Source organism: Saimiri boliviensis, chromosome 8 (assembly GCF_048565385.1).
Source record: "Saimiri boliviensis isolate mSaiBol1 chromosome 8, mSaiBol1.pri, whole genome shotgun sequence".
In the NCBI taxonomy this organism is placed as follows: Eukaryota; Metazoa; Chordata; class Mammalia; order Primates; family Cebidae; genus Saimiri; species Saimiri boliviensis.
In genome coordinates, this window is record NC_133456.1 from 11,934,826 (window position 1) to 11,961,770 (window position 26,945).

The 26,945-nt window shown below is 43.5% G+C and overlaps 1 protein-coding gene across 8 annotated transcripts in view; it reads left to right on the plus strand.

The window, feature by feature from the left end:
* The window catches only part of IP6K1 (inositol hexakisphosphate kinase 1), a 60,453-nt gene that overhangs the window by 22,298 nt on the left and 11,210 nt on the right, over positions 1-26,945 (plus strand). For 4 of the 8 annotated variants that reach the window (XM_039477504.2, XM_074403835.1, XM_074403833.1 and 1 more), the window contains exons 2-3: positions 13,764-14,114; positions 23,343-23,553. In XM_039477504.2, coding sequence (XP_039333438.1) covers positions 13,892-14,114; positions 23,343-23,553 — 434 coding nt within the window. In that variant the 5' untranslated portion in view covers positions 13,764-13,891. Of the gene's footprint in view, positions 1-701; positions 829-5,341; positions 5,369-13,763; positions 14,115-23,342; positions 23,554-26,945 lie in introns of those variants that run through there. The other 4 variants (XM_074403834.1, XM_074403832.1, XM_010347155.3 and 1 more) reach the window with 3 other exon arrangements.

A 26,945-nucleotide genomic window follows, 5' to 3' on the forward strand; every position in this document is an offset into this window, starting at 1 on the left:
CAGAGAGCTATAGCCCGCAGGGATATAACGAATGCTTCAACAATATGAAACCACAGAGGTGCCATGGGAGTTAACGGTCTTTGATAGGTATGTCAGCCTCATTACCAGTGTTTTTGACTTATGGAGAAATGGATGACCAGCAGCTATTTCATAGTTGCATAATTTCTTACTCTAGAGAGTTTTCTTGTTTTAAACTAGTAACCATTTTTGATAGGGGGTCCTAAATAAAGCCCCCAGATAATCTAAAAAGGTCAATGCTGTAACCATAGCTTTGGCTTCACCTCTTCTTGGTGTAGGAAATTTTATTTCCATGTTTTCCCTCTTGAATAGTAGGACACATGTGAATATTGCTAATATAAAGTAGTAGATTTGTACCTAGGATGAACTCCCATATATAAAACCAATGTTATAGATAATTGAAATTAGCATCAGTGACAAGAGTTACTATTCTTTTATTTGTGTTCTGAAATTCTGAAATTGAAAGAGCAGATTTTAAAATTTTTAATTTGATTTTTTTTTTTTTTTGAGACAGAGACTCACTTTGTTACCCAAGTTGGATTGTAGTGGCACAGTCTTGGCTCACTGCAGCCTCTGCCTTCCAGGCTCAAGCAGTCCTCCTGTCTCAGTCCCCCAAGTAGCTGGATCTACGGGCATGAGCCACCAAGCCCGGCTAATTTTTCCTTTTTTTTTTTTTTTTGTAGAGACAGGGTTTTGCCATGTTCCCTAGGCTAGTCTCAAACTCCTGAGCTCAAGTGATCTGCACACCTTGGCCTCCCAAAGTTCTAGGATTACAGGCATGAGTGCCACCCTGCCAAACAGAGAGAACAGGTAACTGACAAAAGAACAGAAAACCAAACACTGCATGTTCTGATTCATAAGTGGGTGTTGAACAATGAGAACACATGGACACAGGGAGGGAAGCATCATACAATGGGGTCTCTTGGGGGTGGGGGACTGGGGAGGGATAGCGGGAGTGGGGATATTGGGGAGGAATAACAGGAGAAATACCTAATGTAGGTAATGGGGGGATGGAAGCAGCAAACCACCATGGCATGTGTATACCTATGTAATAATCCTGCAGGATCTGCACATGTACCCCAGAACTTAAAATAAAAAAAAAAATCCTGAACTGCTTTAACAAATTTAATATATTTGATTTCATAGAAAAAAAAAAGATAACATGGTGAGGAAAAATTCTCCAGTAGGGAGGCGTGTACACCAGTCTCCCAGTAACCTTAGAGCTTGTTTACCTTTGCCTTAGTCCTTAACTATTTTAGTTAAGCTACAGTAGGATAGAGGTGAAGAAAAGGAGCCAGAGTTTACCATTCACCCAGAAACCTAGTCTGTGAGACCAGGCCTTTGCATCTTTCTTTCAGTTGTATGGAAGTTTCTTCCGCTTTCGTCTTCAGTGGGATTGGTAGTAGGAAATAAGTCCAGGAAGCTCTTCATTTCATATGTGAGCAGTTCAGACAGTCTAATTTTAAGTGGTCTGTGGTTTTGCGTTCCTTTTAGAACCATTTCTCCCATCCTTCTACATGTGTGCTTTCTAGGTTTGACCGTATTTTCATTTAGTTGTAAATGTGCTAGGTTAGACTTAGCTGATTCAGGGATGGCTCACATGTACTATTTAGTCACAGCACAGGTAATCCGGTGGCTTCTTATTAAAGCGTAATCATTTGCAGAGAATGTTTCAGGTGAGGAGGATGGAATACCTTTGTTTCTCCTTTCTTTCTGTGCATTTCATTTTGATTTCCCCTGTATCACTTTGGACATCAGTTCTGAAAATTCTTCTCACAAACCTCCTTTACCCCACTTCTTAGCACATTTGACAGCCGATTTCAAAAGGGTCTTTTAAAAAAATTAATTAATTAATTAATTTTTTTTAAGACGGGGTTTCACCATGTTGGTCAGGCTGGTCTTGAACTCCCGACCTCAGGTGATCCGCCTGCCTTGGCCTCCAAAATGGTTGGATTACAGGCGTGAGCCACCACGCCTGGCCTCAAAAGGGTCTTTATTTAAAAATGTATTTAGGCTGGGTATGGAGGCTCACGCCTGTAATTCCAGCAGTTGAGGAGACTGAAGTGAGTGGATCATGAGGTCAGAAGTTTGAGATCAGCCTGGCCAACTAAAAATACAAACATTACCTGTGTATGGTGGCATGTGCCTATAGTCCCAGCTACTCAGGAGGCTGAGGCAGGAGAATCACTTGAAGCCGAGACACTTGAGACAGGAGTCTCACTCTGTCACCCACACCATTGCACTCCAGCCTGGGTGACAGAGTGAGAATCTGTCACAAAAAAAAAAAAAAAGAAAAAGAAAAATATATTTAGGGAAGCACAGCTTTCTAATCTTTAGGAATCCAGTAAAAACAGGAAGGAGGTTTAGTACACTCCAGATTTTCTCCTTGACCTAAATTCATTCTGTTCTGGCTGTTGGTTGATGGGCTGGCACATCTCAGGTTCCCTGCCAAGTTTCTTTTTTTCCTTTTTCCCTGTTTGTTTTTAGCCAGGTGGCCTTAGGAGGCCATGGTTTCCTAGCTCCTGGGATGAGAACCAGGAATCTAAACAATCCTTCATCTCTTCTCTAGAGACAAATGACAATATAGATTCCCTCTCTTTCTTCTCCCAGATTATTCTGGACATCTATATACATTTCTGGTTTCTGAGGGATGTACCAGTTCCTGGTAGCTTGGAAGGACAGGTTCCAAGTAGAGTTGATAGCCCTACTTACATGAAGAACATTTCCTACATTTCCCTCCTCCTCAAGTACAGGAAGATTGTTCTCTCTCACGCTCATAACTATGCCTAGTCTATATCAGTGCCTACAGTCTCATCTACAAAGGGAAGAATGGGCTTGAATTTAAGAAATCATTGGATTCCCTTAGTTAGAAGCTTTAGAGAACAAACGTGTTTTCATGTTTTCTGCTATAGTGTTTTTGTCCGTGATTTTTGAAGGTGTTTTGGTATCTTTTCTTGTCAAAGTCCATGCCAATGCTTTATTTCTGAAATTAATTAGAAATTAGTTTTCATAAAATGCAGAGCTGTATAGCCCAAGTTTTATGTGTTGTTCTTTTCAGTTCGAGTGACTCATCAGCTTCTTGTGCTCTTTTCAGTTCAAGTAATTTAATTATTTTTCCTTTGGATTGTGTCAGACAGTAAAAAACAAATCATAGACGCATTTGCCAAAACCAAAAATACTGTTGCCAGAATTTTGCTTAGCATTCCTGACTTACCAAGTTTAAGTTGAATTTTAAAAAGGATATGATACTTTGTCTTGATACTTTTAGTGCTTAATTGGATATATTTAATTTTAGAAGAGGTAATAGAAATACTGGGTTTATAAACCAATTTTTAATGAAATGTTGAGGAAATCTGCAAATATACCTGTGAAATGTGAAGGCACTAAAAAGATGCTTCACTTTATTCTATAAAAACATTGCAACTGTGGCTGGTTGCACTTTGGGAGGCCAAGGTGGGAAGGTGGGTGGATCTCTTGAGCTCAGGAGTTTGAGACTACCTGAGCAACATGGTGAAACTCCGTCTCCACCAAAAAAAAAAAAAAAAGCCAGGCTTGGTGGCACACGCCTGTGTTTTCAGCTACTTGGAAGGCTAATGATGTGGGAGGATCACTTGAGCTCAGGAGGTTGAGGTTGCAGTGAACTGTGTCGCACCACAGCACTCTAGCCTGGACAACAGTGTGAGACCCTGTCTCAAAAAAAAAAAAAATTGTATATTACCCTGTCTCAAAAAAAAAAAAAAAAAAAAGATTGTATATTAAACCCAAGTGGTTAATCTGAGGTTGTAAAAGTATGTTGGCCAAAAAATTTGGAATTCTGACTGAACTTCTTAGAGTACATACCTGCTGATCTACATTTTTAGTGTGAGTCTGTGCCTGCCCAACTAAAGAATCTGGTGACCAGGTATTGTCTTGAAATTGCTGTGGAGACAGTGCCTTTCTAGTTCTTAAAATAGTCCTGACCTTGTTCGCCACCATATCTGATTGCAGTCTCTCTTTCTCTGCCAAGGCTTTTTATTCATTGTCACTTTCTAGGCTTGCTATGTTGTTGCATTAAAATAGACCCCCAAAAAACTACTCCTATCATTTCTCCTAAATTTGGTTCAGCAAGTTCTTTGGTTCTTCTCCTGACTGTCATTATTATTTTCATTGAGATAGTATCTTGCTGTGTTGCCCAGACTGGTCTTGAACTCCTGGCCTCAAGCAATCCCTTCCACCTTGGCCTTCCAAAACATTGGGATTACAGGCGTGAGTCACCATGCCTGGCCGGATTCATCTTTTCTTTTTTTTTTTTTTCTTTTTTGAGACAGGATCTGAATCTGTCACCCAAGCTGGAGTACAGAGGTATGATTTCAGCTTGTTGCAACCTCTACCTCCTGGGCTCAAGCCATCCTCCCACCTCAGTCTCCTGATGAGTAGCTGGGACTGTAGGTGTACAACACCATACCTGGCTAATTTTTGGTTTTGGTAGAGATGAGGTTCTGCCATGTTGCCCATGCTGGTATCAAACCCCTAGGCTCAAGTGATCCTCCAGCCTTGGCCTCCCAAAGTGCTAGGATTACAGGAATGAACTACCATGCTTGGCCTGATTCATCTTTTGTAGTTGAGAATATGTGTTTGCCTGATTTTTTCACCCTTTTTAATCTTTTTTGTTTCCTCCTCCTCTCCTCATAGGCTGTCTTCTTTTCCTTTTGTATTTTTCTTTGATTTTTGTCCTTGTTATTGTGGCTATACTCATTTGGGTACATTTAAACCTGTTTTTCTTTTCTTTTTTTTTTTTTAATGCCAAATTGCAGGGTCTTTACTGCCGGTGGCCACAGAGGACTCTTGTCTCTCCAACCGTGGCCCTGAAAGGAGGGTGTCAAGACCTTTTATACCCGTAAAACCACCTCGGGAGTGAGGATGAGGGGCAGGGGTGGGGGTGAGGAGCTTCAGACGTTCTGAGGGCTAGTGGATTCTGTAAATAACCTCCTGGGCGGAGATGAGGGTGAGGGGCTCCGGACATTCCAGTGGATTGCTGGGCTCCAATGGTGAGGGCCTCCAGTGGTGAGGGGCTCCAAGGGGTCTTGACATTCTGATTGTTGCTTAAGTGGTTCACAAAAGTCAAGATTAGCATTTGTTTACACATTGTCTGGGTATGGGTGGAAATTACAGTCCTTAATTACTTAATACAAGTCACAGGGGCCAAGATGGCATGGGTTTGGACTGCTTGCCTGTCACATTTGGGTTACAGAGAGCAGTTTCAGTAGAAAGCTGAGGTATGGTTGAGGTATGCAGTTTTATGGGGCTTTTACCATGTCACATTCTGCCTTTGTTTTATTTACAGGAATTAAATCATTGATTCCTCCAACAGGTTAGTATTGTTTGTTGGTCCTAAGGGCCCATATTGAGACCTTAATATCATTAATTTTATGGAGTCTACCCTAGATTTTACGAACCTGAGCAGTTGGTTTAGGAGGCAGCGGCCAAACATGAGTTCCAGTAGGAGTGGGAAAGATGTTTCCCATGTCCCGTTCACACATATATACTCTGAGACCCCAGGTTTGCCCTGTTGTCCATCTACCATCTGGGGTAGTTACAGTTATCTTGAGTGGATTACAAGACCCAGTGTAGCATGGGGATGGGGGAGAGTCTCTGTTATAAGAGATGAAGGAGTCTATATTTTTGGTGTACACTGATATAGTGGAGATAGTTTCACAACCCCAGTGGGGGCAAAAGAATTCGTTTAAGTCTCCACAGTTCCATCTTTTTTTGTGAGGTGGATCCTGGCACAGATAGTTGTTGCTCTGCCCCTGAACTGCCACACCCGGCTACATCTCCACTTGTTCTGAAATTTAGGTTGAGGCCCAGGAGGGCACAGAGGTCTAGGGAGAAGGTAATGGGGTTCTTTAGAAATGTACTCCAGGGTTAAGTTGACTAGGGTGGATCCCTTCCCGGTTAAGGAACTAACATATCCTCCAGTGGAGACCTTGGTGAGGACCCATTGATAGTAGGTGGGTTTTAGGTGGGGGTTGCTATAGGGATTTACAGCACAGATTAGGGTGGCGAGGGTGGTGACCCTGAAGAGCGCACAAGTCTTAGCTTTAGTGAATCCGGGGATGAGTGTTTGATGCTCCATTGCCCTTCCGGTGGGGCAGTCTTGACGTGGGTGTGATGAATCCAGGCCATTAGTCCGTCCACCTTGAGTGCAGTGGGTGTGGTCGGGATAACCGTGTAGGGTCCCTTCCAACAGGGAGTGAGGCCAGAGGTGGCGAATCTTTTAACAAGGCCAGAATCTCTGGTCTGGAAGGGGTGTGTTGGCTGCTCTGCGAGGTCCAATGGGGTGGGATGGGTGTCCTTAATGAGCTGGTGTATCTGGGATTGAACAGACTGGAGTGCCTGTAAGGACTCCAGAGGTTCCTGGGACCCTGAGGAATTTCGGGTGAATGTCAGCTGGGTAGTCACTCATCCTCCATGGGTCCGGAACTCTGGGGCCCTGCAACATCTCAGGGGGCGGCTCCCCTAGAGGTCCCCAAGGTGAGAGCCACTGCCCGGGCGAGACTCTGAGACAGCTTTTATCTGGTGATGGAGGAAGATAAATATTGGTGGGACCTCCAAAATGTACTGGAGTGAGCATAGAAAGTCAACACCAAGACAAAAATATGCCAAATTGCAGGGTCTTTATTGCCGGTGGCTACGGAGAACTCGTGTCTCTCCAACCCGTGGCCTAAACCTATTTTTCTTTCATATGTCAAATGTTTTTAGAGTTAGAACACAGAATTTTATGTTCTTTTTATTTGCTGACTTGGGATTCTGTCATGTGGCCGACATATTTTGTTCTTCATAAAGCCAAGCAACCCATTTGTTCTGGTTTTTGCTAGGTTTAGATTAGAAATGTAAATTTTTTTGGTTTACAACCCTAATATTTTAAAACAAAAAGAACTTGTGCCTTCATAAACATTTGTTCATATGTTACATATTTACCCTACTATATACATCTGTTATGTATATCATAAACATACATATATTTATTTCGCCAGATTTATTGTATAGTTACCATGTGCCAGGTACTACTCTGGGCACTTAGGATACTCATGTAACTGACAGCATAATAATAATAATTAAAGAGTAGACATCATCAGTAAGTAAAGTATGTAATATACCAGAAGGGGATAAATGCCTTAATGGAAAAAAAAATAGAGCTAATTAAAGAGGGTGGAGAGTGCAGATGGGGTTGCAGTTTAAACTAGGGAAGGTAGGGTAGACCTTTCATTGAGAAAGAGGCATTTGATCAAAGGCTTTTGAAGGAGGTGAGGGAGTTGGCCATGTGGATATCTGGGCGAAGAATGTTTAGGCAGAGGCAATGACTAGTGCAAAGAACCCTGGGAATATATGTGCATGATGTATTCGAGGAACCTCATGTAAGCCAGTATGGCTGGAGTGGTATAATAAGCTGTGGGGAGCGCCGGGCGCGGTGGCTCAAGCCTGTAATCCCAGCACTTTGGGAGGCCGAGGCGGGTGGATCACGAGGTCGAGAGATCGAGACCATCCTGGTCAACATGGTGAAACCCCGTCTCTACTAAAAATACAAAAATTAGCTGGGCATGGTGGCGCGTGCCTGTAATCCCAGCTACTCAGGAGGCTGAGGCAGGAGAATTGCTTGAACCCAGGGGGCGGAGGTTGCGGTGAGCCGAGATCGTGCCATTGCACTCCAGCCTGGGTAACAAGAGCGAAACCCCGTCTCAAAAAAAAAAAAAAAAACAAAAAAAAAAAAACAAAAAAAAAATAAGCAGTGGGGAAAAGGATAAGAAGTAAAGACCAAAAAAAAAAAAAAAAAAATGGGTGTGGGGAGGAATGCAGAGCTTGTAGACTTTTTATTTTTTTGACAGTCTTATGGCAAAAAGTGAAATGGCCACTGAATGCGGTGGCTTGTGCCCATAATCCCAGCACTTTGGGAGGCTGAGGCAGGCAGGTCATCTGAGGTCAGGAGTTTCAGAGCAACCTGGCCAACATGGCAAAACCCTGTCTTTACGAAAAATACAAAAATAAAATTAGCTGGGCATGGTGGCATCCACCTGTAGTCCCAGCTACTTGAGGCACGGGAATTGCCTGAACCTGGGAGATGGAGGTTGCAGTGAGCCAATATCACACCACTGCACTCCAGCCTGGGTGACAGCGGGACTCTGTCTCAAAAAAAAAAAAGTGAAATGATTTCTTATTTTAATTTGAATTTCCTGATTAATTGTGAAGGATGTCTTTTTACATGGTCATTGGCCATCTGAGGTTACTCTTCTCTTTTGTGAATTGCTTTTTTTTCCTTTTTTTTTTTTTTTGACTTCAATTTATAGGAATTCTTCATACACTCTGTTTATTTTTCTAGCTGTAAAAATTGCAGGCCGGGCACCGTGGCTTACACCCATAATCCTAGCACTTTAGGAAGCCTATGGGAGCAGATTGCTTGAACCTCAGGTGAGACCAGACCAGGCAACATGGTGAAACCTTGTCTCTACAAAAAATAGAAAAATTAGCTGGGCATGGTAGTGCATGCCTGTAGTCCCAGCTACTTGGGGGGCTGAGGCAGGAGGATGGCTTGAACCTGGGAGGTCAAGGCTGCAGTGAGCCAAGATCACACCACTGAACTCCAGCCTGGTGACAAAGCAAGACAGTTTAAAAAAATAAAAACAGAAAACAAATAGCATCTCCTAATCTGTTTGACTCTTATGTTCATTTATGGTTCTCCTACGTAAAAAATAAGTTTAGTTTGGCTGGGAGTGGGAACGAGGATTGCAGATGGGCATGAGAGTTCTTTTTGGGGCAATAGAAATGTTTTTATATTGGATTTGAGGGATGGTTGTACAATCCTGTAAATTTATTGAAAGTCATTGTTCTGTATACTTTATTTTTATTTTTATTTTATTTTTTTGAGATGGAATCTTGCTCTCTTGCCCAGGCGGGAATGCAGTGGCACCATCTCAGCTCACTGCAACCTCCGCCTCCTAGGTTCAAGTGATTCTCCTGTCTCAGCCTCCTGAGTATCTGGGACTACAGGGGCCAACCACCACACCTGGCTAATTTTTGTATTTTTAGTAGAGATGGGGTTTCACCGTGTTGGTCAGGCTGGTCTTGAACTCCTGACCTCATGATCCACCTGCCTCAGCCTCCCAAAGTACTAGTATTACAGGCATGATCCACCGCACCTGGCTTACTGAATTTTTTTTTTTTTTTTTTTTTTTTTTTTTTTTTTTTGAGACGGAGTTCCGCTCTTGTTACCCAGGCTGGAGTGCAATGGCGCGATCTCGGCTCACCGCAACCTCCGCCTCCTGGGTTCAGGCAATTCTCCTGCCTCAGCCTCCTGAGTAGCTGGGATTACAGGCACGCGCCACCATGCCCAGCTAATTTTTTGTATTTTTAGTAGAGACGGGGTTTCACCATGTTGACCAGGATGGTCTCGATCTCTCGACCTCGTGATCCACCCGCTTCGGCCTCCCAAAGTGCTGGGATTACAGGCTTGAGCCACCGCGCCCGGCCACTGAATTTTATAGTTTGATAAAAGCTGTTAAAATTTAAGTAATTTTTGGAATCTGCTTAGCTAAGAAGTAATTTAAAAAGTTTTTAAAAATGTATACAGTATTAATATCGCCTAATTTGTGGTTTGTGTGTTTTGTGTATGGAATTTTTTTTCTAGTCTGTGGTCAAAAGGCATTAAAAACTTGTTTTAATTAAAGTTTATTTTCTTTTTGAGACAGTGTCTTGCTCTGTTGCTCATGCTGGAGTGCAGTGACGCAATCTCAGTCAGAACTGTTGCTATTTCCAAGGCTGGGCACTAGGTGAGGCAAGCCCAAGCCCTTTACTTGCATCTGCAAATCCCACAGGTTTAGGAGTGTGAGGAGACTTGGAGAAATTAAGTGACTTATGAAGCTTCACCCACACCTGTAAAGCAAGGCTTCACAGAGCTTGAGAGGGTTTTGGGTACTTCCACTATTCCAGATTCCAGGGTTATTAAAAAAGTAACATCCAAAACAAAGTTATAGGCCCAGAGCGGTATCTCAAAAACAAAACAAAACAAAAACCAAGTTGTAGCTATGTGCTATATTTGTTCTTAGGAGACTATTTCAAACACAAAAACAATGCTATGACTTTATGTTGAATACCAAATGTCTAGAAAGACTGAAAAGTGGACTCTGCCCTCTGTCGTGTGGAAGTTGCAGAAGTTGCCACAAATCTTTCACAGTCAGGGGAAGTGCTATTTGAATTTTTTCCCTTTTTTTCTTTTCTTTTTCTTTTTATTATTTATTTTTTTTAGACGGCGTCTCTCTTTGTTGCCAGGCTGGAGTGCAGTGGCGCAATCTTGGCTCACTGCAACCTCCACGTCCCGGGTTCAAGTGATTCTCCTGCCTCAGTCTCCTGAGTAGTTGGGACTATAGGCATATGCCGCCATGCCCAGCTAATTTGTGTAGTTTTAGTAGAAATGGAGTTTCACCATGTTGGCCAGGATGATCTCTGTCTCCTGACCTCGTGATCTGCCTGCCTCAGCCTTCCAAAGTGCTGGGATTACAGGCGTGAGCCACCACAGCCAGCCCTTTTTTCTTCTTTGAGACTGAGCAGTTGGTCAGCTCACTGCAACCTCTACCTTCTAGGTTCAAGCGATCTCTTGTGCCTCAGCTTCCGAAGTAGCTGAGATTACAGGCATGTGCCACCATGCCTGGCTAACTTTTTTTGTTTTTGTATTTTTAGCAGAAACAGGGTTTCGACATGTTGGCCGGGATGGTCTCAAACTCTTGACCTCAGGTGATCCGCCCGCCTTGGCCTCCCAACGTGTGGGGATTACAGGCATGAACCACTGCCCCTGGCCTATTTCCTTGACTCTTCTCCTACAGTACACTTCTGGGACACGTATCACTATGACCCCTCTCTTTTCCCAGCCACCCAGTGACTCAGGCTAGAAAGTTTAGCAGTCTCCTTTTGTCCATAGTCAGAAGCAATCCCAGGGAGAAGCACAGCTAGAGATAGGCCTCCTTCATCCTGACTGGGGCCAGGGCAGGAGCTGATCTACAGTACTGAACAGAATCCACAGTCGCAGTGACCACTTCCAGAGACCCTAACCTGCCCTCCACAACTGCTTCCCCGATTTTTCCCCCAATCCAACAACTCTTTTTTGGAATACTTACTACACGCTGGAAACTGCCTTGGACCTTTTCTGTGTAGGTAAGGGAGATGGTTGTGATGACAGATGAGTAACTAGGCGACAGCACAGTGGTATATTGATGTGGTAGAGCTGGCATAGGATACCTTAGGAGACATAGATGTGTGCACTATACTCAGGTTTGGAGGGAATGGAGTCTAGGAATACTACCTGGGACAAGGCAATACTGCCTTCAGGACAAAGCAACTCTGCCTCAGGTAGTATTCCTAGATTCCAGGATAACTAGGCAAAAAAAAAAAAAAAAAAAAAGTGTATGTGCATTAAAATAATGCAGTCTGGCCGGGCGCGGTGGCTCACGCCTGTAATCCCAGCACTTTGGGAGGCCGAGGAGGGTGGATCATGAGGTCAAGAGGTCGAGACCATTCTGGTCAACATGGTTAAACCCCGTCTCTACTAAAAATACGAAAATCAGCTGGGCATGGTGGCGCGTGCCTGTAGTCCCAGCTACTCGGGAGGCTGAGGCAGGAGAATTGCTTGAACCCAGGAGGCGGAGGTTACGGTGAGCCGAGATCGCGCCATTGCACTCCAGCCTGGGTAACAAGAGCGAAACTCCATCTCAAAAGAAAAAAAAAAAATAGTGCAGTCTGGGGGAGTGGGAGTACAGAATATTTTGGTGGTAGCAGTGAAATAAAACTTAGCTGCCTGGGCAATGTTGGGTTAAGAAGATTTTGCAGTTTTGCAAGTAGTTTTTTTTTTCCTTTTCTTTTTTCTTTTTCTTTTTTTTTTTTTTTTTTTTTGAGACAGGGTCTTGCTCTGTCACCCAGGCTGGAGTACAGTAGTCTGATCACAGCTCAGCAGTTAGGCAGTGGTATTTTTGTACCCTATTTTGCCCATAATTACAAGGTCCAGGAAGAAACAACAGCAGAAAACTCTGTGATTTGTCTCTTACAGGTGGGACCATATTCCTGCTCTACTAACACTTTTTCTTTTTGGCCTTAATCTTTCTGATGTAGTCTTGCTGATTACATTCCTAACTAAAAATACACTCAGTGTTAGGAAAGTTGCCAACTACTTTAAATTTTTTGAGAGGAATTTGACATTATAAAGAGGGAGTTTGAGTACAAGGAGCTTTTCCTTGTCCCACTGGTTGGTATAGAAAGGGAATGCAGAAAGGGAATGGTCATAAATTGACAACCATAGATTTAAAGTAGAAGAAATACGAAGCCTGAATTCCTTTGGGAAAAGCAAAACCTTTTTAGTGATCTATAGCAGCAGTTCTTGGGTACTGGTTCATGGCTTGTTAGAAAATGGGCCTCACAGCAAGAGGTGAGTGGTGGGTGAGCAGGCAAGCAAAGCATCATCTGTAATTACAGCTGCTCCCCTTGCTCGAATTATCGCCTGAACTCCACCTACAGTCAGATCAGCAATGGCATTGGATTCTCATAGGAGCACAAACCCTATTGTGAACTGCACATGTGAGGGATCTAGGCTGCATACTCCTTACGAGAATCTAATGCTTGATGATCTGTCACTGTCTCCCATCACTCCAAGATGGGGTGTCTAGTTGCAGGAAAACAAGCTTAGGGCTCCCAAGAATTCTATATCATGGTGAGTTGTATAATTATTTCATTATGTATTACAATATAATAATAGAAATACAGTGTTCAGTAAATCTAATGTGTCTGATTCATCCTGAAACCATCACCCCCACACCTGGTCCAGGAAAAAATTGTCTTCCATGAAACTCGTTCTTGTTGCCAAAAAATGTTGGGGACCACTGCCCTACAGCTCAGCAAGGAATGGCTTCCTGCCTGGTCCTTGGCACCTTTAGTGGATAATTTGGGAATCTCATGTGACCTAATTTCTCAAACAGAAACCTTTTCTCTGGGTCAAGGAGAGGCCTTTACTATTACTGGATATCCTGAGGAGTCTCAACAGAACAAATTCCCATTGCCTTCTGTTTTTTTCTGATTGCATCTTTTATTTATTTGTTTTTTTTTTATTTGAGGCAGAGTCTTGTGTCGCCAGGCTGGCGTGTAATGGCATGATCTCGGCTTATTGCAACCTCTGCCTCCCAGGTTCAAGCAATTCTCCTGCGTCAGCCTCCTGAGTAGCTGGGACTGCAAGTGCGTGCCACCACACCCAGCTAATGTTTGTATTTTTAGTAGAGATGGGGTTTTACCATGTTGGCCAGGATAGTCTCGATCTCTTGACCTCATGATCCACCCACCTCACTTTCCCAAAGTGCTGGGATTACAGGCATAAGCCACTGTGCCTGGCCTCTGATCTCATCTTTGCATGTGACGTAAACCGGGATAGTTGTTTTCCTGATGGTTGTGATGTGCTGTAGCTCTAAAATGAAATCCTTTAGATAACTTAGAAGGGATGTGAGAACTAGGAAAGCAGAGAATATGGGCTTCTGTACACAAGATAGATGGAAGAGGCAAGGTTGCATCATTCAGTAGAAATTTAACCAACTTCTTTTCATGTGTCAGGTAGTATTGTATGTACTGCGGGTACACATAGTAGGGAACAAAACAGAGTCGCTGCTCTCATTCATGGAGCTCCAGGGAAATTGTGACTTGCCTGATGTTTTGATTCCCTTTTCCTCTTTTCTTTTCTGTAGGACAGAATAATAAGCTGAATAGAATCTGACCATTGGCTTTCAGCTGGCCAGGACCTTCTACCTAGCTCTCCTTTTGTGGCCCATGTGCTGCATCCTCTGTCCTCAGTGTGCAACTGGCCCCCAACGCAATGTGTGTTTGTCAAACCATGGAAGTGGGGCAGTATGGCAAGAATGCAAGTCGGGCTGGAGACCGGGGAGTCCTCCTGGAGCCCTTCATCCACCAAGTAGGTGGACACAGCAGCATGATGCGCTACGATGATCACACTGTGTGCAAGCCCCTCATCTCCCGGGAACAGCGCTTCTACGAGTCCCTCCCTCCCGAAATGAAGGAGTTCACCCCTGAATACAAAGGTCAGTTACTGGCCGTTTAATGAGAGCAGCATCCTTGGGCTTATAGACCCCTTGCCACAGTTTTTCTTGTTTTGTTTGCCAAGTGATATCATTGTAGGTCTCTTCTCAAAGCACTAAGTCACTTTGTTAGGTAAAATTAGAGGCTGAAAGCATCAGCAAGATCTTCAGATCTTGAAAATTAAATTTGCTAGGTAAAGCTGAGAAAAAGTAACAGCATTAAGTTCCATTGGTGGAAAAGAGCATGCTGTTGTCAACAGGTTTTCCCGTTTACTGTGACACAGTAGTCTAGGAGAGAAGAGGGAAGCATTTCTCTCGTCCCGGAGGAGGACTAATTGATACTTCCCAAGTTAAAGTGGTTGCATAGCTGGCAAGGGGGCTGTATGGAGCCTGTGTCTGTATGTGCTGGGGCAAAGAATTGATGGTAAGAATTGCAGGGACTTTCTGGGGCCTGGAAGTCCTAGTAAATATTTGAAGGAAAAGTAATTTATTTTAAAATATAAGTAAACTTTATAGAAAAGAACCTTATGGCTGGGCGCGGTGGCTCACGCCTGTAATCCCAGCACTTTGGGAGGCCGAGGCGGGTTGATCACGAGGTCAGGAGATCGAGGCCATCCTGGTCAACATGGTGAAACCCCATCTCTACTAAAAATATGAAAAATTAGCTGGGCATGGTGGCGTGTGCTTGTAATCCGAGATACTCGGGAGGCTGAGGCAGGAGAATTGCCTGAACCCAGGAGGCGGAGGTTGCGGTGAGCCGAGATCGCGCCATTGCACTCCAGCCTGGGTAACAAGAGCTAAACTCTGTCTGAAAAAAAAAAGAACCTTATGAATATTAATTATACTTGAATTAACTTACTTTATTTTAAAATCTGATCTTTGTCAGTGTTTATAAATTTTTATTATTGCCCATCGTATGTAAGTTTTTTTTTTATGTTCTGCTTTGTAACTTCTCTAACACTGTATGATTTCAGTCAGGCTAACACTATTATTTACTTAGGAGAGTTTTAATTTAGAAAAACTAGTGCTGTAGAATTGACTTTTTGTTTCCTTAACTTAAAAATTTTTTTTGGTAAAATGTATATAACATAAAATTTGCCGTTTTAAAATGTAATTTAGTGGCATTAAATACATTCACAGTGTTGTATAGCCATTACCACTGTCCATTTCCTGAATTTTTCATCATCTGAAGCAAACTCTGTACCTATTAAATAATAACTCCCGGCCAGGTGCGGTGGCTCATGCCAGTGATCCCAACACTTTGGGAGGCTGAGGCAGGTGGATCACAGGTCAAGAGTTTGAGACCAGCCTGGCCAATATGGTGAAACCCCATCTCTACTAAAAATACAAAAATTAGCGGGGCGTGGTGGTGTGCACCTGTAGTCCCAGCTACTTGGGAAGCTGAGGCAGGAAAATTGCTTGAACCAGGGAGGCAGAGGTTGCAATGAGCTGAGATCATGCCACTGCACTCCAGCCTGGGCAACAGAGCAAGACTCTGCCTCAAAAAAAAAAAAAAAGATAATAACTCCCAGTTCTTCTATCATATGATCCCCTGGTAACCTCTTTACTTTCTGCCTCTACAGAATTATCTATTGTAGATATTTCATGTAAGTAAAATCATTACAATTTTTTTGGTTTTTGAGATGGAATCTCACTCTGTTGCCTAGGCTGGCGTGCAGTGGCGCACTGCAACCTCCACCTCCTGGGTTCAATCAATTCTCCTGCCTCAGCCTCCCAACTAGCTGGGATTACAGGTGCATGCCACCATGCCTGGCTAAGTATTTTTTTGTATTTTTAAGTAGAGAGGGGGTTTTACCATGTTGGTCAGGCTGGTCTCGAACCCCTAACCTCATGATATGCCCACCTCAGCCTCGCCAAGTGCTGCGATTACAGGCATGAGCCATCGAGCCTGGCTGAAATCATTACAATTTTTGACCTTTGTGTCTGGCTTAGTTCTTGTTTACAAGGTTAATTTAGCTCAATGTTTACAAGGTTCATTCATGTCATAGCGTATATTAAAACTTCATTCTTGGCTGGGCACGGTGGCTCACGTCTATAATCCTAGCACTTTTTTTTTTTTTTTTTTTTTGAGATGGAGTCTCGTTCTATCACCAGGCTGGAGTGCAGTGGTGGGATCTCGGCTGACTGCAACCTCTGACTCGCTTGTTGAAGGAATTCTCCTGCCTCAGTGTCTTGAGTAGTTGGGATTATAGGCACGTTCCACCACACCCAGCTAATTTTCGTATTTTTAGTAGAGACGGGGTTTCACCATGTAGAGCAGGATGTTCTTGATCTCCTGACCTCATGATCTGCCCACCTTGGCCTCCCAAAGTGCTGGGATTACAGGCATGAGCCACCTCGCCCAGCCAATCCTAGCAGTTTGGGAAGCCGAGGCAGGCAGGTCACTTGAGGTCAGGGATTCGAGACCAGCCTGGTCAACATGGTGAAACCTCATCTCTACTAAAAATACAAAAATTAGCTGGGCATGGTGGTGCATGCCTGTAATCCCAGCTACTTGGAAGGCTGAGGCAGGGGGATCTCTTGAACTCAGGAGGTGAAGGTTGCAGTGAGTCAAGATCGTGTCGGTACATTCCAGCCTGGGCAACAGAGTGAGACTCTTTCTCAAAAAAACCCACTTCATTCTTTTTTATGGCTGAATAATATTTCATTGTAAATATATACCACATTTTATTTACTCATTCATCTGTTGATGGACACCTGGGTTGTTTCTACCTTTTGGCTATTGTGAATTGTGCTACTGTGAACATTGGCTTACAAATGTCTATTTGAGTCACTGTTTTTTAATTCTTTTGGGTATATACCTACGAATGAAATTGTTAGAATCATGTGGTAGTTTTTTGTTTACCTTTTGGAGGAAATGCCAAACTGTTTCCCACAATGGCTGCACCCCTTTGCCTTCTTACCAGCAGTGTACAAGGGTCGCTGTTTCTCCACATCCTTACCGACACTCTTATTTTCTTTTTGTAGCTATCCTAGTGGAGTATGTGATATCTGTGGCTTTGATTTGCTTTTCGCTAATGCCTAATGAATGATGTAGAGCATTTTTGTTTTTGTTACTGGCTGTTGGTATACCTTCTTGAAGAAATGTCTATTCAAGTCCTTTGACCATTTTTGAATTGGGTTGTTTCTTTTTTGGGGGGGGGAGGGGACAGAGTCTCACTGTTGTCCAGGCTGGAGTGCAGTGGCACAATCTTGGCTCACTGCAATCTCCATCTCCCAGGTTCAAGTGATTCTTGTGCTTCAGCCTCCCTAGTAGCTGGGATTACAGGCGTGTGCCACCAGCTAATTTTTAGTAGAGATGGAGTTTTGCCACGTTGGCCAGGCTGGTCTCGAACTCCTGAACTCAGGTGATCTGTCGGCCTTGGCCTCCCCAAGTATTAGGATTATAGGTATGAGCAACTCTGCCTGACCTGGGTTGTTTCTTAATTGGCAGAAAGAGGTGAACCAGTTTTTAGAATATCCCAAGCTTTTTAGATTTTACTTTTAATTAACCTCAAGCCTTTTACTTAGGCTTGGAATGTTCTTTCCAGTACCCTTATCCACACCTGCTCCTCCAACCTTTAGTTTATCAGGTCTCCCCAGACACTTCTTCCCTGATCATCCTATGTGATTCTGCTCTGGAAACCATATTTGCAATCATAGAATCTTAATTAGTTTCTTCATAGCACTTATCATCTGTATTTTTGTCTATATATTTGTTTTTCACATTAGTATGGAAGCTCCTTGAAGGTATAGACTTTTTTTTTTTCTTGGGCTTTTACACTAATGCGCTCGGGGCCTGAGATCTAGTAGAAGATCAGTAAATACTTGATAAATGAATGAGGCAAAGCTTATTTGAATCAATTTACAAAAGCCTTGAACTTCACATTTAGTACTGCAAGCACTAACAGTTGATGATTACAGCTGGTCATACTAAATAAATGAAAATTTGTTTTTAAACCTGCCAAGATGTGGAATATTATTGACACTTTTTCTTGGCTTGATTGAGTTTAACACCCGTGCTGATAGTGGTAATTAGATGTGTGTATAAGTGTGGGCTAGTTATCATACATGTATTTCCTAGCTCTGTCTGCTGGGAGGGCCTAAAAGCAGTGATACTTCAGTAGCAATAAGTATATCTAGCAACCAAATCCTGAATTTTCTAAATACCATATTTAGAAGAAGAAATAAAGGAATAAGAAACAAAGCTCCTTAGAGAAATGGTTGGTTCCTGAGTTGGGGTAGGAAAATTATAAGACAAGCCTAGAGCATCTTGTGGTGACGGTAAAGAAGTGGTGAAAAATGATGTCAGAAGTACTTAAGAGCTAATTTTAAAGGAGTTGAGGGACCCAATCTAGAAGAATTTAAACAACAAAATATCCATAAGTCTATATTGATAGATACATGGATATGAAGGGACAGTTCTTCCTCATAGAATTCTAATTTCTTTTAATTAATAAATATAGAAGAAATGATGGAAATAGAAGTCACCATTAGGCAGACAACACAGTAATACCATTTAACATACACCATTAGGCATTACATACACCATTAGGCATTGCAACACAGTAATAATTGTGGCAGCGTGCAGTGGTGCAATTATATCTCACTGCAGCCTCAAAACCAGGCCCTGCTGGGCGCAGTGGTTCACCCCTGTAATCTTAGCATTTTGGGAGGCCATGGCTGGGGGATCACCTGAAGTCAGGAGTTCAACACCAGCTGGCCAACATGGTGAAACCCTATCTCTTCTAAAAATGCAAAAATTAGATGGCAGGTGCCTGTAATCCAAGTTAATTGGGAGGCTGAGGAAGGAGAATCATTTGAACTCAGGAGGCAGAAGTTGCAGGGATCACATGATTGCACTCCAGCCTGGGCAACGAGTGAAACTCAGTCTCAAAAAAAAAAAGTCATGGCTCAAGTGATTTTCCTACTTCAGCCTCCCAAGTAGCTGGGACTACAGGCGCACCACTATGCCTGGCTAATTTTAAAATTTATTCGTGGAGACAGGGTCTTGCTTTGTTACCTGTGCCCGTTTTGAACTCCTAGCCTCAAGCAATTCTCCCACCTTGGTCTCCCACAGTGCTGGGATTTAAGAGATTAGATCTCACTTTGTTGCTTGGGCTGATCTTGAACTCCTGGTCTCAAGTGATCCTCCCATGTCGTCTCCATGGGGCATTATACCTCAGCCTCCTGAGTAGCTGGGATCATAGGTGTGAGCCACTGCTCCCAGCTGAAAGATGTGTCTCTCTATATATACATATATTAATTTAATTTTTTTTTTTTTAGACAGAGGTGCGCTTCAATACCTAGGATAGGGTGCAGTGGTGAGATTCTTGGTTCACTGCAACCTCTACCTCCTGGGTTCAAGTGGTTCTCCTACCTCAGCTTCCCGAGTAGCTGGGATCACAGGCGCACACCACCATGCCTGGCTAATTTTTTGTATTTTTAGTAGATACGGGGCTTCACCATGTTGGTCAGGCTGGTTTCGAACTCCTCACCACAAGTGATCCACTTGCCTTGGCCTCCCAAAGTGCTAGGATTACAGGCATGAGCCACTGTGCCTCGCCTATGTATTTTTTTAATATAAAATTTTAGTTCATTTTGTTTATTTATATACTATTTTGAGACAGGGTCTCACTCTGTCACCCAGACTGCAGTGCAGTGGCACGATCTCAACTCACCACAGCTTTGAACTCCTGGGCTTAAGTGTTTCTCCCACTTCAGCCTCTGGAGTAGCTGAGACCACAGGTGTGTACTGGCTAATTTTCTTATATTTTGTAGAGACAGGGTCTTACCATGTTGCCCAGGCTGGTCTCAAACTCCTAGGCTTAAGCGATCTGCCTGCCTTGGCTTCCCATAGTGCTGAGATTACAGATGTGAGCCACCATGCCCAGCCCCAAAATGGATTAATTTGACTAATATCATCTTCCACTATGCTTCTATTTTCTTTGACTAAATTGGGCTTCATTTGATTTACAAGGGATTAATTTTAGCTTAATTGAATTGTACTTTTGAGCTAGCGTATTTATTCTTTTCTAGTGAAAATGTAGCCCAAACAAAGAAAATAAAGTAGCTAAGGATTTACTGCGACTTTTATTTTTTTATTTTTATTTTTTTGAGACAGGGTCTTGCTATGTTGTCCAGGCTGGAGTGCAGCGGTGCATTCATGGCTCACTGCAGCCTCAAACTCCTGGGCTCAAGCAAGCCTCCCATGTTAAGGCCTTTAAAGATACCTGTTACTCAGTCTGAGAGGAGAAGGTGTGAGGAAATACTGGACCAGTGCTGGAAACTGCCAACCCTTCCCTGGGAGGCACCTTGAAGTTCTCAGTTGTCTTGTCTCAATTCTAATGGTTGTAATTTAGAGAACATTTATCTGGGGCAGGGCTTATTTTCCTTTTAAGGGATTTTTTCCTTAGCATCAGAAGGACTCCATGAGCTGAGAGGGTATATAGTTTTCTTTCTGGCTTTGGCATATTTATGGCAGAATGTTTGCCCTTCAGTGTTTTGAGTGTGGCTTAAAGCTACATTTATAAAGTGGGACTGTTAAAGTTTCCTAGCCACTTGGAGAAAGCCCTGTGTTTATTTCTGGCTTTGTTCTTATTTAGCAGCCTTGGAATATTTATTTTGCCACATTTAGTATTCTTCTGATTATGTTTTGAAAGCAATAAAAATCATCCCATTTCAAAATTGCACAAAGGACTTTAATAGAGATTTTTCCAGAGAAGACATACAGATGGCCAGTAGTACATCAGTATAATTAGGCATTAAGAAATGCAAATCGGCCAGGCGCGGTGGCTCACGCCTGTAATCCCAGCACTTTGGGAGGCCGAGGTGGGTGGATCACGAGGTCAAGAGATTGAGACCATCCTGGTCAACATGGTGAAACCCCGTCTCTACTAAAAATACAAAACATTAGCTGGGCATGGTGGCGCGTGCCTGTAATCCCAGCTACTCAGGAGGCTGAGGCAGGAGAATTGCCTGAACCCAGGAGGTGGAGGTTGTGGTGAGCCGAGATCGTGCCATTGCACACCAACCTGGGTAACAAAAGCGAAACTCCGTCTCAAAAAAAAAAAAGAAATGCAAATCAAAACCAAAATAAGATGCCACTTCATACTAGGCACTTCATACTAGGTATATTATTTTATCTAGTATGGCTATAAAAGTTGTTTTTTTTTTTTTTAAAGGGAAATAATTGTTGGCAAGGATGTGGAGAAATGGGAACATTGCTGATGAAAATGTAAAGTGGCGGCCGGGCGCGGTGTCTCACGCCTGTAATCCCAGCACTTTGGGAGGCCGAGGCGGGTGGATCACAAGGTCGAGAGATCGAGACCATCCTGGTCAACATGGTGAAACCCCGTCTCTACTAAAAATACAAAAAATTAGCTGGGCATGGTGGCACGTGCCTATAATCCCAGCTACTCAGGAGGCTGAGGCAAGAGAATTGCCTGAACCCAGGAGGCGGAGGTTGCGGTGAGCCGAGATCGCGCCATTGCACTCCAGCCTGGGTAACAAGAGCGAAACTCCATCTCAAAAAAAAATAAAAGAAAATTTAAAAAAAATAAAAGAAAAGAAAATGTAAAGTGGCATAGCCGCTGTGGAAAAGTTTGGCAGTTCCTCCAAAAGGTGAACAGAGAAACCATACGATCCAGCAATTCCACTCCTACATATATATCCAAAAGAATTAAAAACAGTGACTCTAGCTGGGCGCGGTGGCTCATGCCTGTAATCCTAGTACTTTAGGAGGCCGAACAGGCGGATCACCTGAGGTCAGGAGTTCAAGACCACCCTGTCTCTACTAAAAAATAGAAAAATTAGCCGGGTGTGGTGGCAGGAGCCTATAATCCCAGCTACTCGGGAGGCTGAGGTAGGAGAATCACCTTGGGAGGTGGAGGTTTCAGTGAGCTGAGATCGCACCACTGCATTCCAGCCTGGATGACAGAGCAAGATTCATTCTTAAAAAAAAAAAAAAGACAGGGCGTGGTGGCTCATGCCTGTGATCCCTGCACTTTGGTAGGCCGAGGCGGTTGGATCACCTGAGGTCAAGAGTTCCAAGACCAGCCTGGTCAACATGACGAAACCCCATCTCTACTAAAACAAAAAATTAACTGGGCGTGGTGGTGTACACCTGTGATCCCAGCTACTTAGGAGGCTGAGGCAGGAGAATTGCTTGAACCCAGGAGGCAGAGATTGCAGTGAGCCGAGATTGTGCCACTGCACTCACTCCAGACTGGCGGATGCCTGGCGACAAAGCAAGACTCTTTTTGTCTCAAAAAAAAAAAGAGAATATTGTAAAGAACTTTAAACCGGTTTTTATTCTACGATGTAAAAGAAATTGACAAAACATAGGGAGATCCTGTCTCTACAAAAAATAAACCATGAGTGTTTCTCACTGATTGTCAGATTATAGAGCCAACTGTGTGCATCTAAGAGTGTAAAAGTAGAAATGTAGCTGACAGACAAAAGGTGGGATGTGGAAGTGAGACAAAGTTCCTTTTTTTTTTTTCCCCAGAACCACCTCCTCAAGTTTCTGGATATATGTATTTTTAAATTGTATTAAGAACACTTGAGATGGGTCTTACTTGTGTTTTAACTCACTGTGATCCAGAGGACACCAAAAACAACCTGTTTAATTAAAATGGGCACAACAAACTATTATGGCTACAGCATGGCAAACGGATGTTTTATCTTTGAGATGCCAGGGTTGGAAGTTCTGTGTAGTGTGACTAGGATAGCCTGATGCTCAGTGTGGGCAGAACACAGATTTTTTTTGGACCCTCTTGGAGGGAGAAGTGTTGAAGTCCCTTTGGTTGACACTGTCAGGCAGAAATTTAAAGGAGAACACACACATGAAATGGCAGCATAGAGTATTTCAATAAGTTGAGGGATTAAGTTGTGCCAGGTGTGCGTGTCACCTTGCAAACACAGTTCTTTTGAATGGTACAGAAATAAGTAATTGAAAGTGAGAGGGCCAGATAAGAGAGGGGGAAATAAATATAGACTTATCCAGGAACAAAGGTAAGCATCAGACTTAGCATGGAGATGGACAGTCATCTATTTTCTGGAAAGATGCTGTCTGCTGACTGTTGTTCCAACATCGATCTGTAGTTGGTTCAGGGCAGGTGATGTCTTCGTGCTGTGTGGAAAAGTGAGTGACAACAGTCTGTGCTGCGCGTAGACTCAAGCCTGTCTTGACATTTGTTTACCAGCTGCCTTTTTTTTTTTTTTAAACAGGTGTGGTATCTGTCTGTTTTGAGGGGGATAGTGATGGTTACATCAACTTAGTGGCCTATCCTTATGTGGAAAGTGAGACCGTAGAACAGGATGACACACCGGAACGGGAGCAACCTCGGCGCAAACATTCCCGCCGGAGCCTGCACCGGTCAGGCAGTGGCAGTGACCACAAGGAGGAGAAAGCCAGCCTGTCCCTTGAGACCTCTGAGAGGTAAGAGGTACATTTCTTGTCCTGCTAATGTAAGCACTCAAGACTTCTCCAGAGTCCTGACACATCATAGGAAAGCAGGGCTCAAGGTCAAGGTTGGATAAGATGACTGGTGTTTTTGGGATACTCACACAGGTATAGCCTCTTGTCTGTGTCATATCACTCCAGAGATGCCTCTTTCTGGGTATAGCTATACCTGCTTGAGAGAGGAAGGAAGCTGTCTCAGCCCTTTGGAAGCAGGGATCCCCTGTGCTGGTGACAAAAGGTTCTTTGGCTTTTTGTTTTGTGTTGCCACCGACAACACAGAAGGTTGCAATACATTAGTTCATAGTGAGGCTCCAAATGCTTTCTAGCCTGCAGGATGTCCAAGCCCAAGGATTGTGAGTCCATCTAAACGGGAGTTTCCTGTTGGTCTTGTGTCGGACCTCTGAGAATCATATCAGTCATTAACCCTTTCCCTGCACCTAAAATTAATTTAGTTTCCATTGTGTTGGAAATTGATCTTTCTTGTAAATTCAAATTACGATTTTTTGTTTGTTTTTAGATGGAGTCTTGCTCTGTTAGGCTGGAGTGCAATGGTGCCATCTTGGCTCGCTGCACCCTCTGTCTCCCAGGTTCAAGCAATTCTCCTGCCTCAGCTTCCCGAGCAGCTGGGATTACAGCTGCGCGCCACCATGCCCAGCTAATTTTTGTATTTTTAGTGGAGTCATTGTTTCACCATGTTGGCCACGCTGGTCTTGAACTCCTGACCTCAGGTGATTTGCCTACCTCAGCCTCTCAAAGTGTTGGTATTATAGGTGTGAGCAGCTGCGCCCAGCCTCGTATTATGTGTCTTGATAATTTCACACAAGAATTAATATGAACTCCCTCTAGGATGGGTATAATCAAAAGGACAGACAATGAAAGTATTGACAGAGATGTGAAGAAATTGGAACCCTCCTATGTTGCTGGTAGGAAGGTCAAGTGGTGTAGCCACTTGGGAAACAATTTAGCCATTCTTCAAAAAGTTAAACTAGGCTGAGTGCTACGGCTCATGCTTGTAATCCTAATGCGTTGGGAGGCTGAGGCAGGAGGATCCTTTGGGGCCAGGAGTTCCAGACCGGCCTGTGCAACATAGTGAGACTGCCCCATCTCTTAAAAAAAAAAAAAAAAACTTGAAAAAACCCAAAAGTTAAACCAGTAATTCCACTCCTAGGTATATATTCCCCTGCCCCGCCCCCCTACCAAAAAAAACTTAAACCCAAAAGTTAAACCAGTAATTCCACTCCTAGGTATATACCCAAAAGAATTGAATACCCATATTCACACAAAATTTGTACCAAAATGTTCTTAACGTTATTTCTAATAGGGTTGTTTCCAGTTTCTGGCTAACCCAAGTGTCCATCAACTGGTGAATGGATAAACAAAACATGGTATATCCATGTAATGGAATGTTACTCAGCTGTAAAAAGGAATGGAGTACTGGTACATGCTACAACATGGATGAATCATGAAAGCATTATGTTAAATGAAAGAAACCAGACACAAAAGACCACATATGTACAATGCCATTTATATAAAGTGTTCACATCAGGCAAATCTATAGAGAAAAAAGGTAGGTTAGTGCTTGCTTTCTAATAGTGGTTAGGGGCTGGAAGTAGTGGGAAATAGGGAGTGACTGCTAATGATGATGGTTTTGATTTTGGGGTCATGAAATGTTCTGAAAATTAAGTAGTGGTGTTGTTTTACAATCTTATGAATTCACTAAAACCCCACAGAATTGTAATAATAATAATAATAGAGTTAAGGGCCAGACATGGTGGCTCACACCTGCAATCCCAGCACTTTGGGAGGCTGAGGCAGGTGGATCACCTGAGGTGAGGAGTTCGAGACCAGCCTGACCAATAAGGTGAAACCCCATCTCTAGTAAATACAAAAAATTAGCTGGGTGTGGTGGCACATGTCTGTAATTCCAGCTACTTGGGAGGCTGAGGCGGGAGAATCACTTGAACCCAGGAGGCGGAGATTGCAGTGAGCCAAGATTACACCATTGTACTCCAGCCTGGGCAACAAGAGCGAAAACTCTGTCTCCAAAAAAAAAAAAAAAAAATTCAGCAAGATGCTTTGTGACTTGACTTAGAAGTTGAAATTGGGAATTTCCTTATCTGTGACAGTACATAGTTCAGCTGTGATATCAGATCAGTTCACCAATACATGCTACATATGTGTGCCCCTGAAGCTTTGTAAAGGCCCAGGACATTCCAGCTTTCCTCACTCAGTTTGGTGAACAAGGACATACCCATGTCAAGGAATACAGAACTCCATAAGACACTGGCTGAGTGGGTTATGTGTCATTTCCCATGCCCTCAGTCAGCACGTCCTCTCTGGCAAGGTCTGTATCTTTCATGCAAGGAGAGAGCTTCATATCCACTTCTTAGTAAGCAGGGTCTTCAAATGTCAAACATTCTTATGGACAGATGAATTCCAGCCCGTAGAAGCACTTCTTCACTCCCCAAGAGGCTGCTTCTTGACTGATGACTGTAGGACCTAACTTGGTCATTCAAGTGACCAAGAATGTTCCCCAAGTCTGTAGCTGACAGCTGATGGTTGTCTCTGAGCAGTGCTTTAGGGTGGGCTTTTTTCCCCCATTTATGGTTATTCTTTTCATTCTTTTTTTCTTTTTCTTTTCTTTTTTTTTTTTTTTTTTTGAGATGGAGTTTCGCTCTTGTTACCCAGGCTGGAGTGCAATGGCGCAATCTCGGCTCACCGCAACCTCCGCCTTCTGGGTTCAGGCAATTCTCCTGCCTCAGCCTCCTGAGTAGCTGGGATTACAGGCATGCGCCACCATGCCCAGCTAATTTTTGCATTTTTTAGTAGAGACGGGGTTTCACCATGTTGACCAGGATGGTCTCGATCTCTTGACCTCGTGATTCACCCGCCTCGGCCTCCCAAAGTGCTGGGATTACAGGCGTGAGCCACCGCGTCCGGCTTCTTTTTTCTTTTTTGAGACAGAGTCTCACTGTTTTGCTAGGCTGGAGTGTAGTGGCATGATCTCAGCTCACTACAATCTCCACCTCCTGGCTTCAAGCAATTCACCTGCCTCAGCCTCCTGAGTAGCTGGGATTACAGGCATGCGCCACCATGCCCAGCTAATTTTTGTATTTTTAGTAGAGACAGGGTTTTACCATGTTGGTCAGGCTGGTATCGAACTCCTAACCTTGTGATCCGCCCGCCTTGGCCTCCCAAAGTGCTGAGATTATAGGTGTGAACTATTACATCCAGTGCCCTTTTTTCCCCCTTTTTAGAGACAAGGTCTTCCTCTGTCACCCAGGCTAGAGTACAGCCTTGAACACTAGGCTCAAGTGATCCTATCCTCTCACCTCAGCTTCCCCAGGTAGCTGGGACTACAGCTGTAT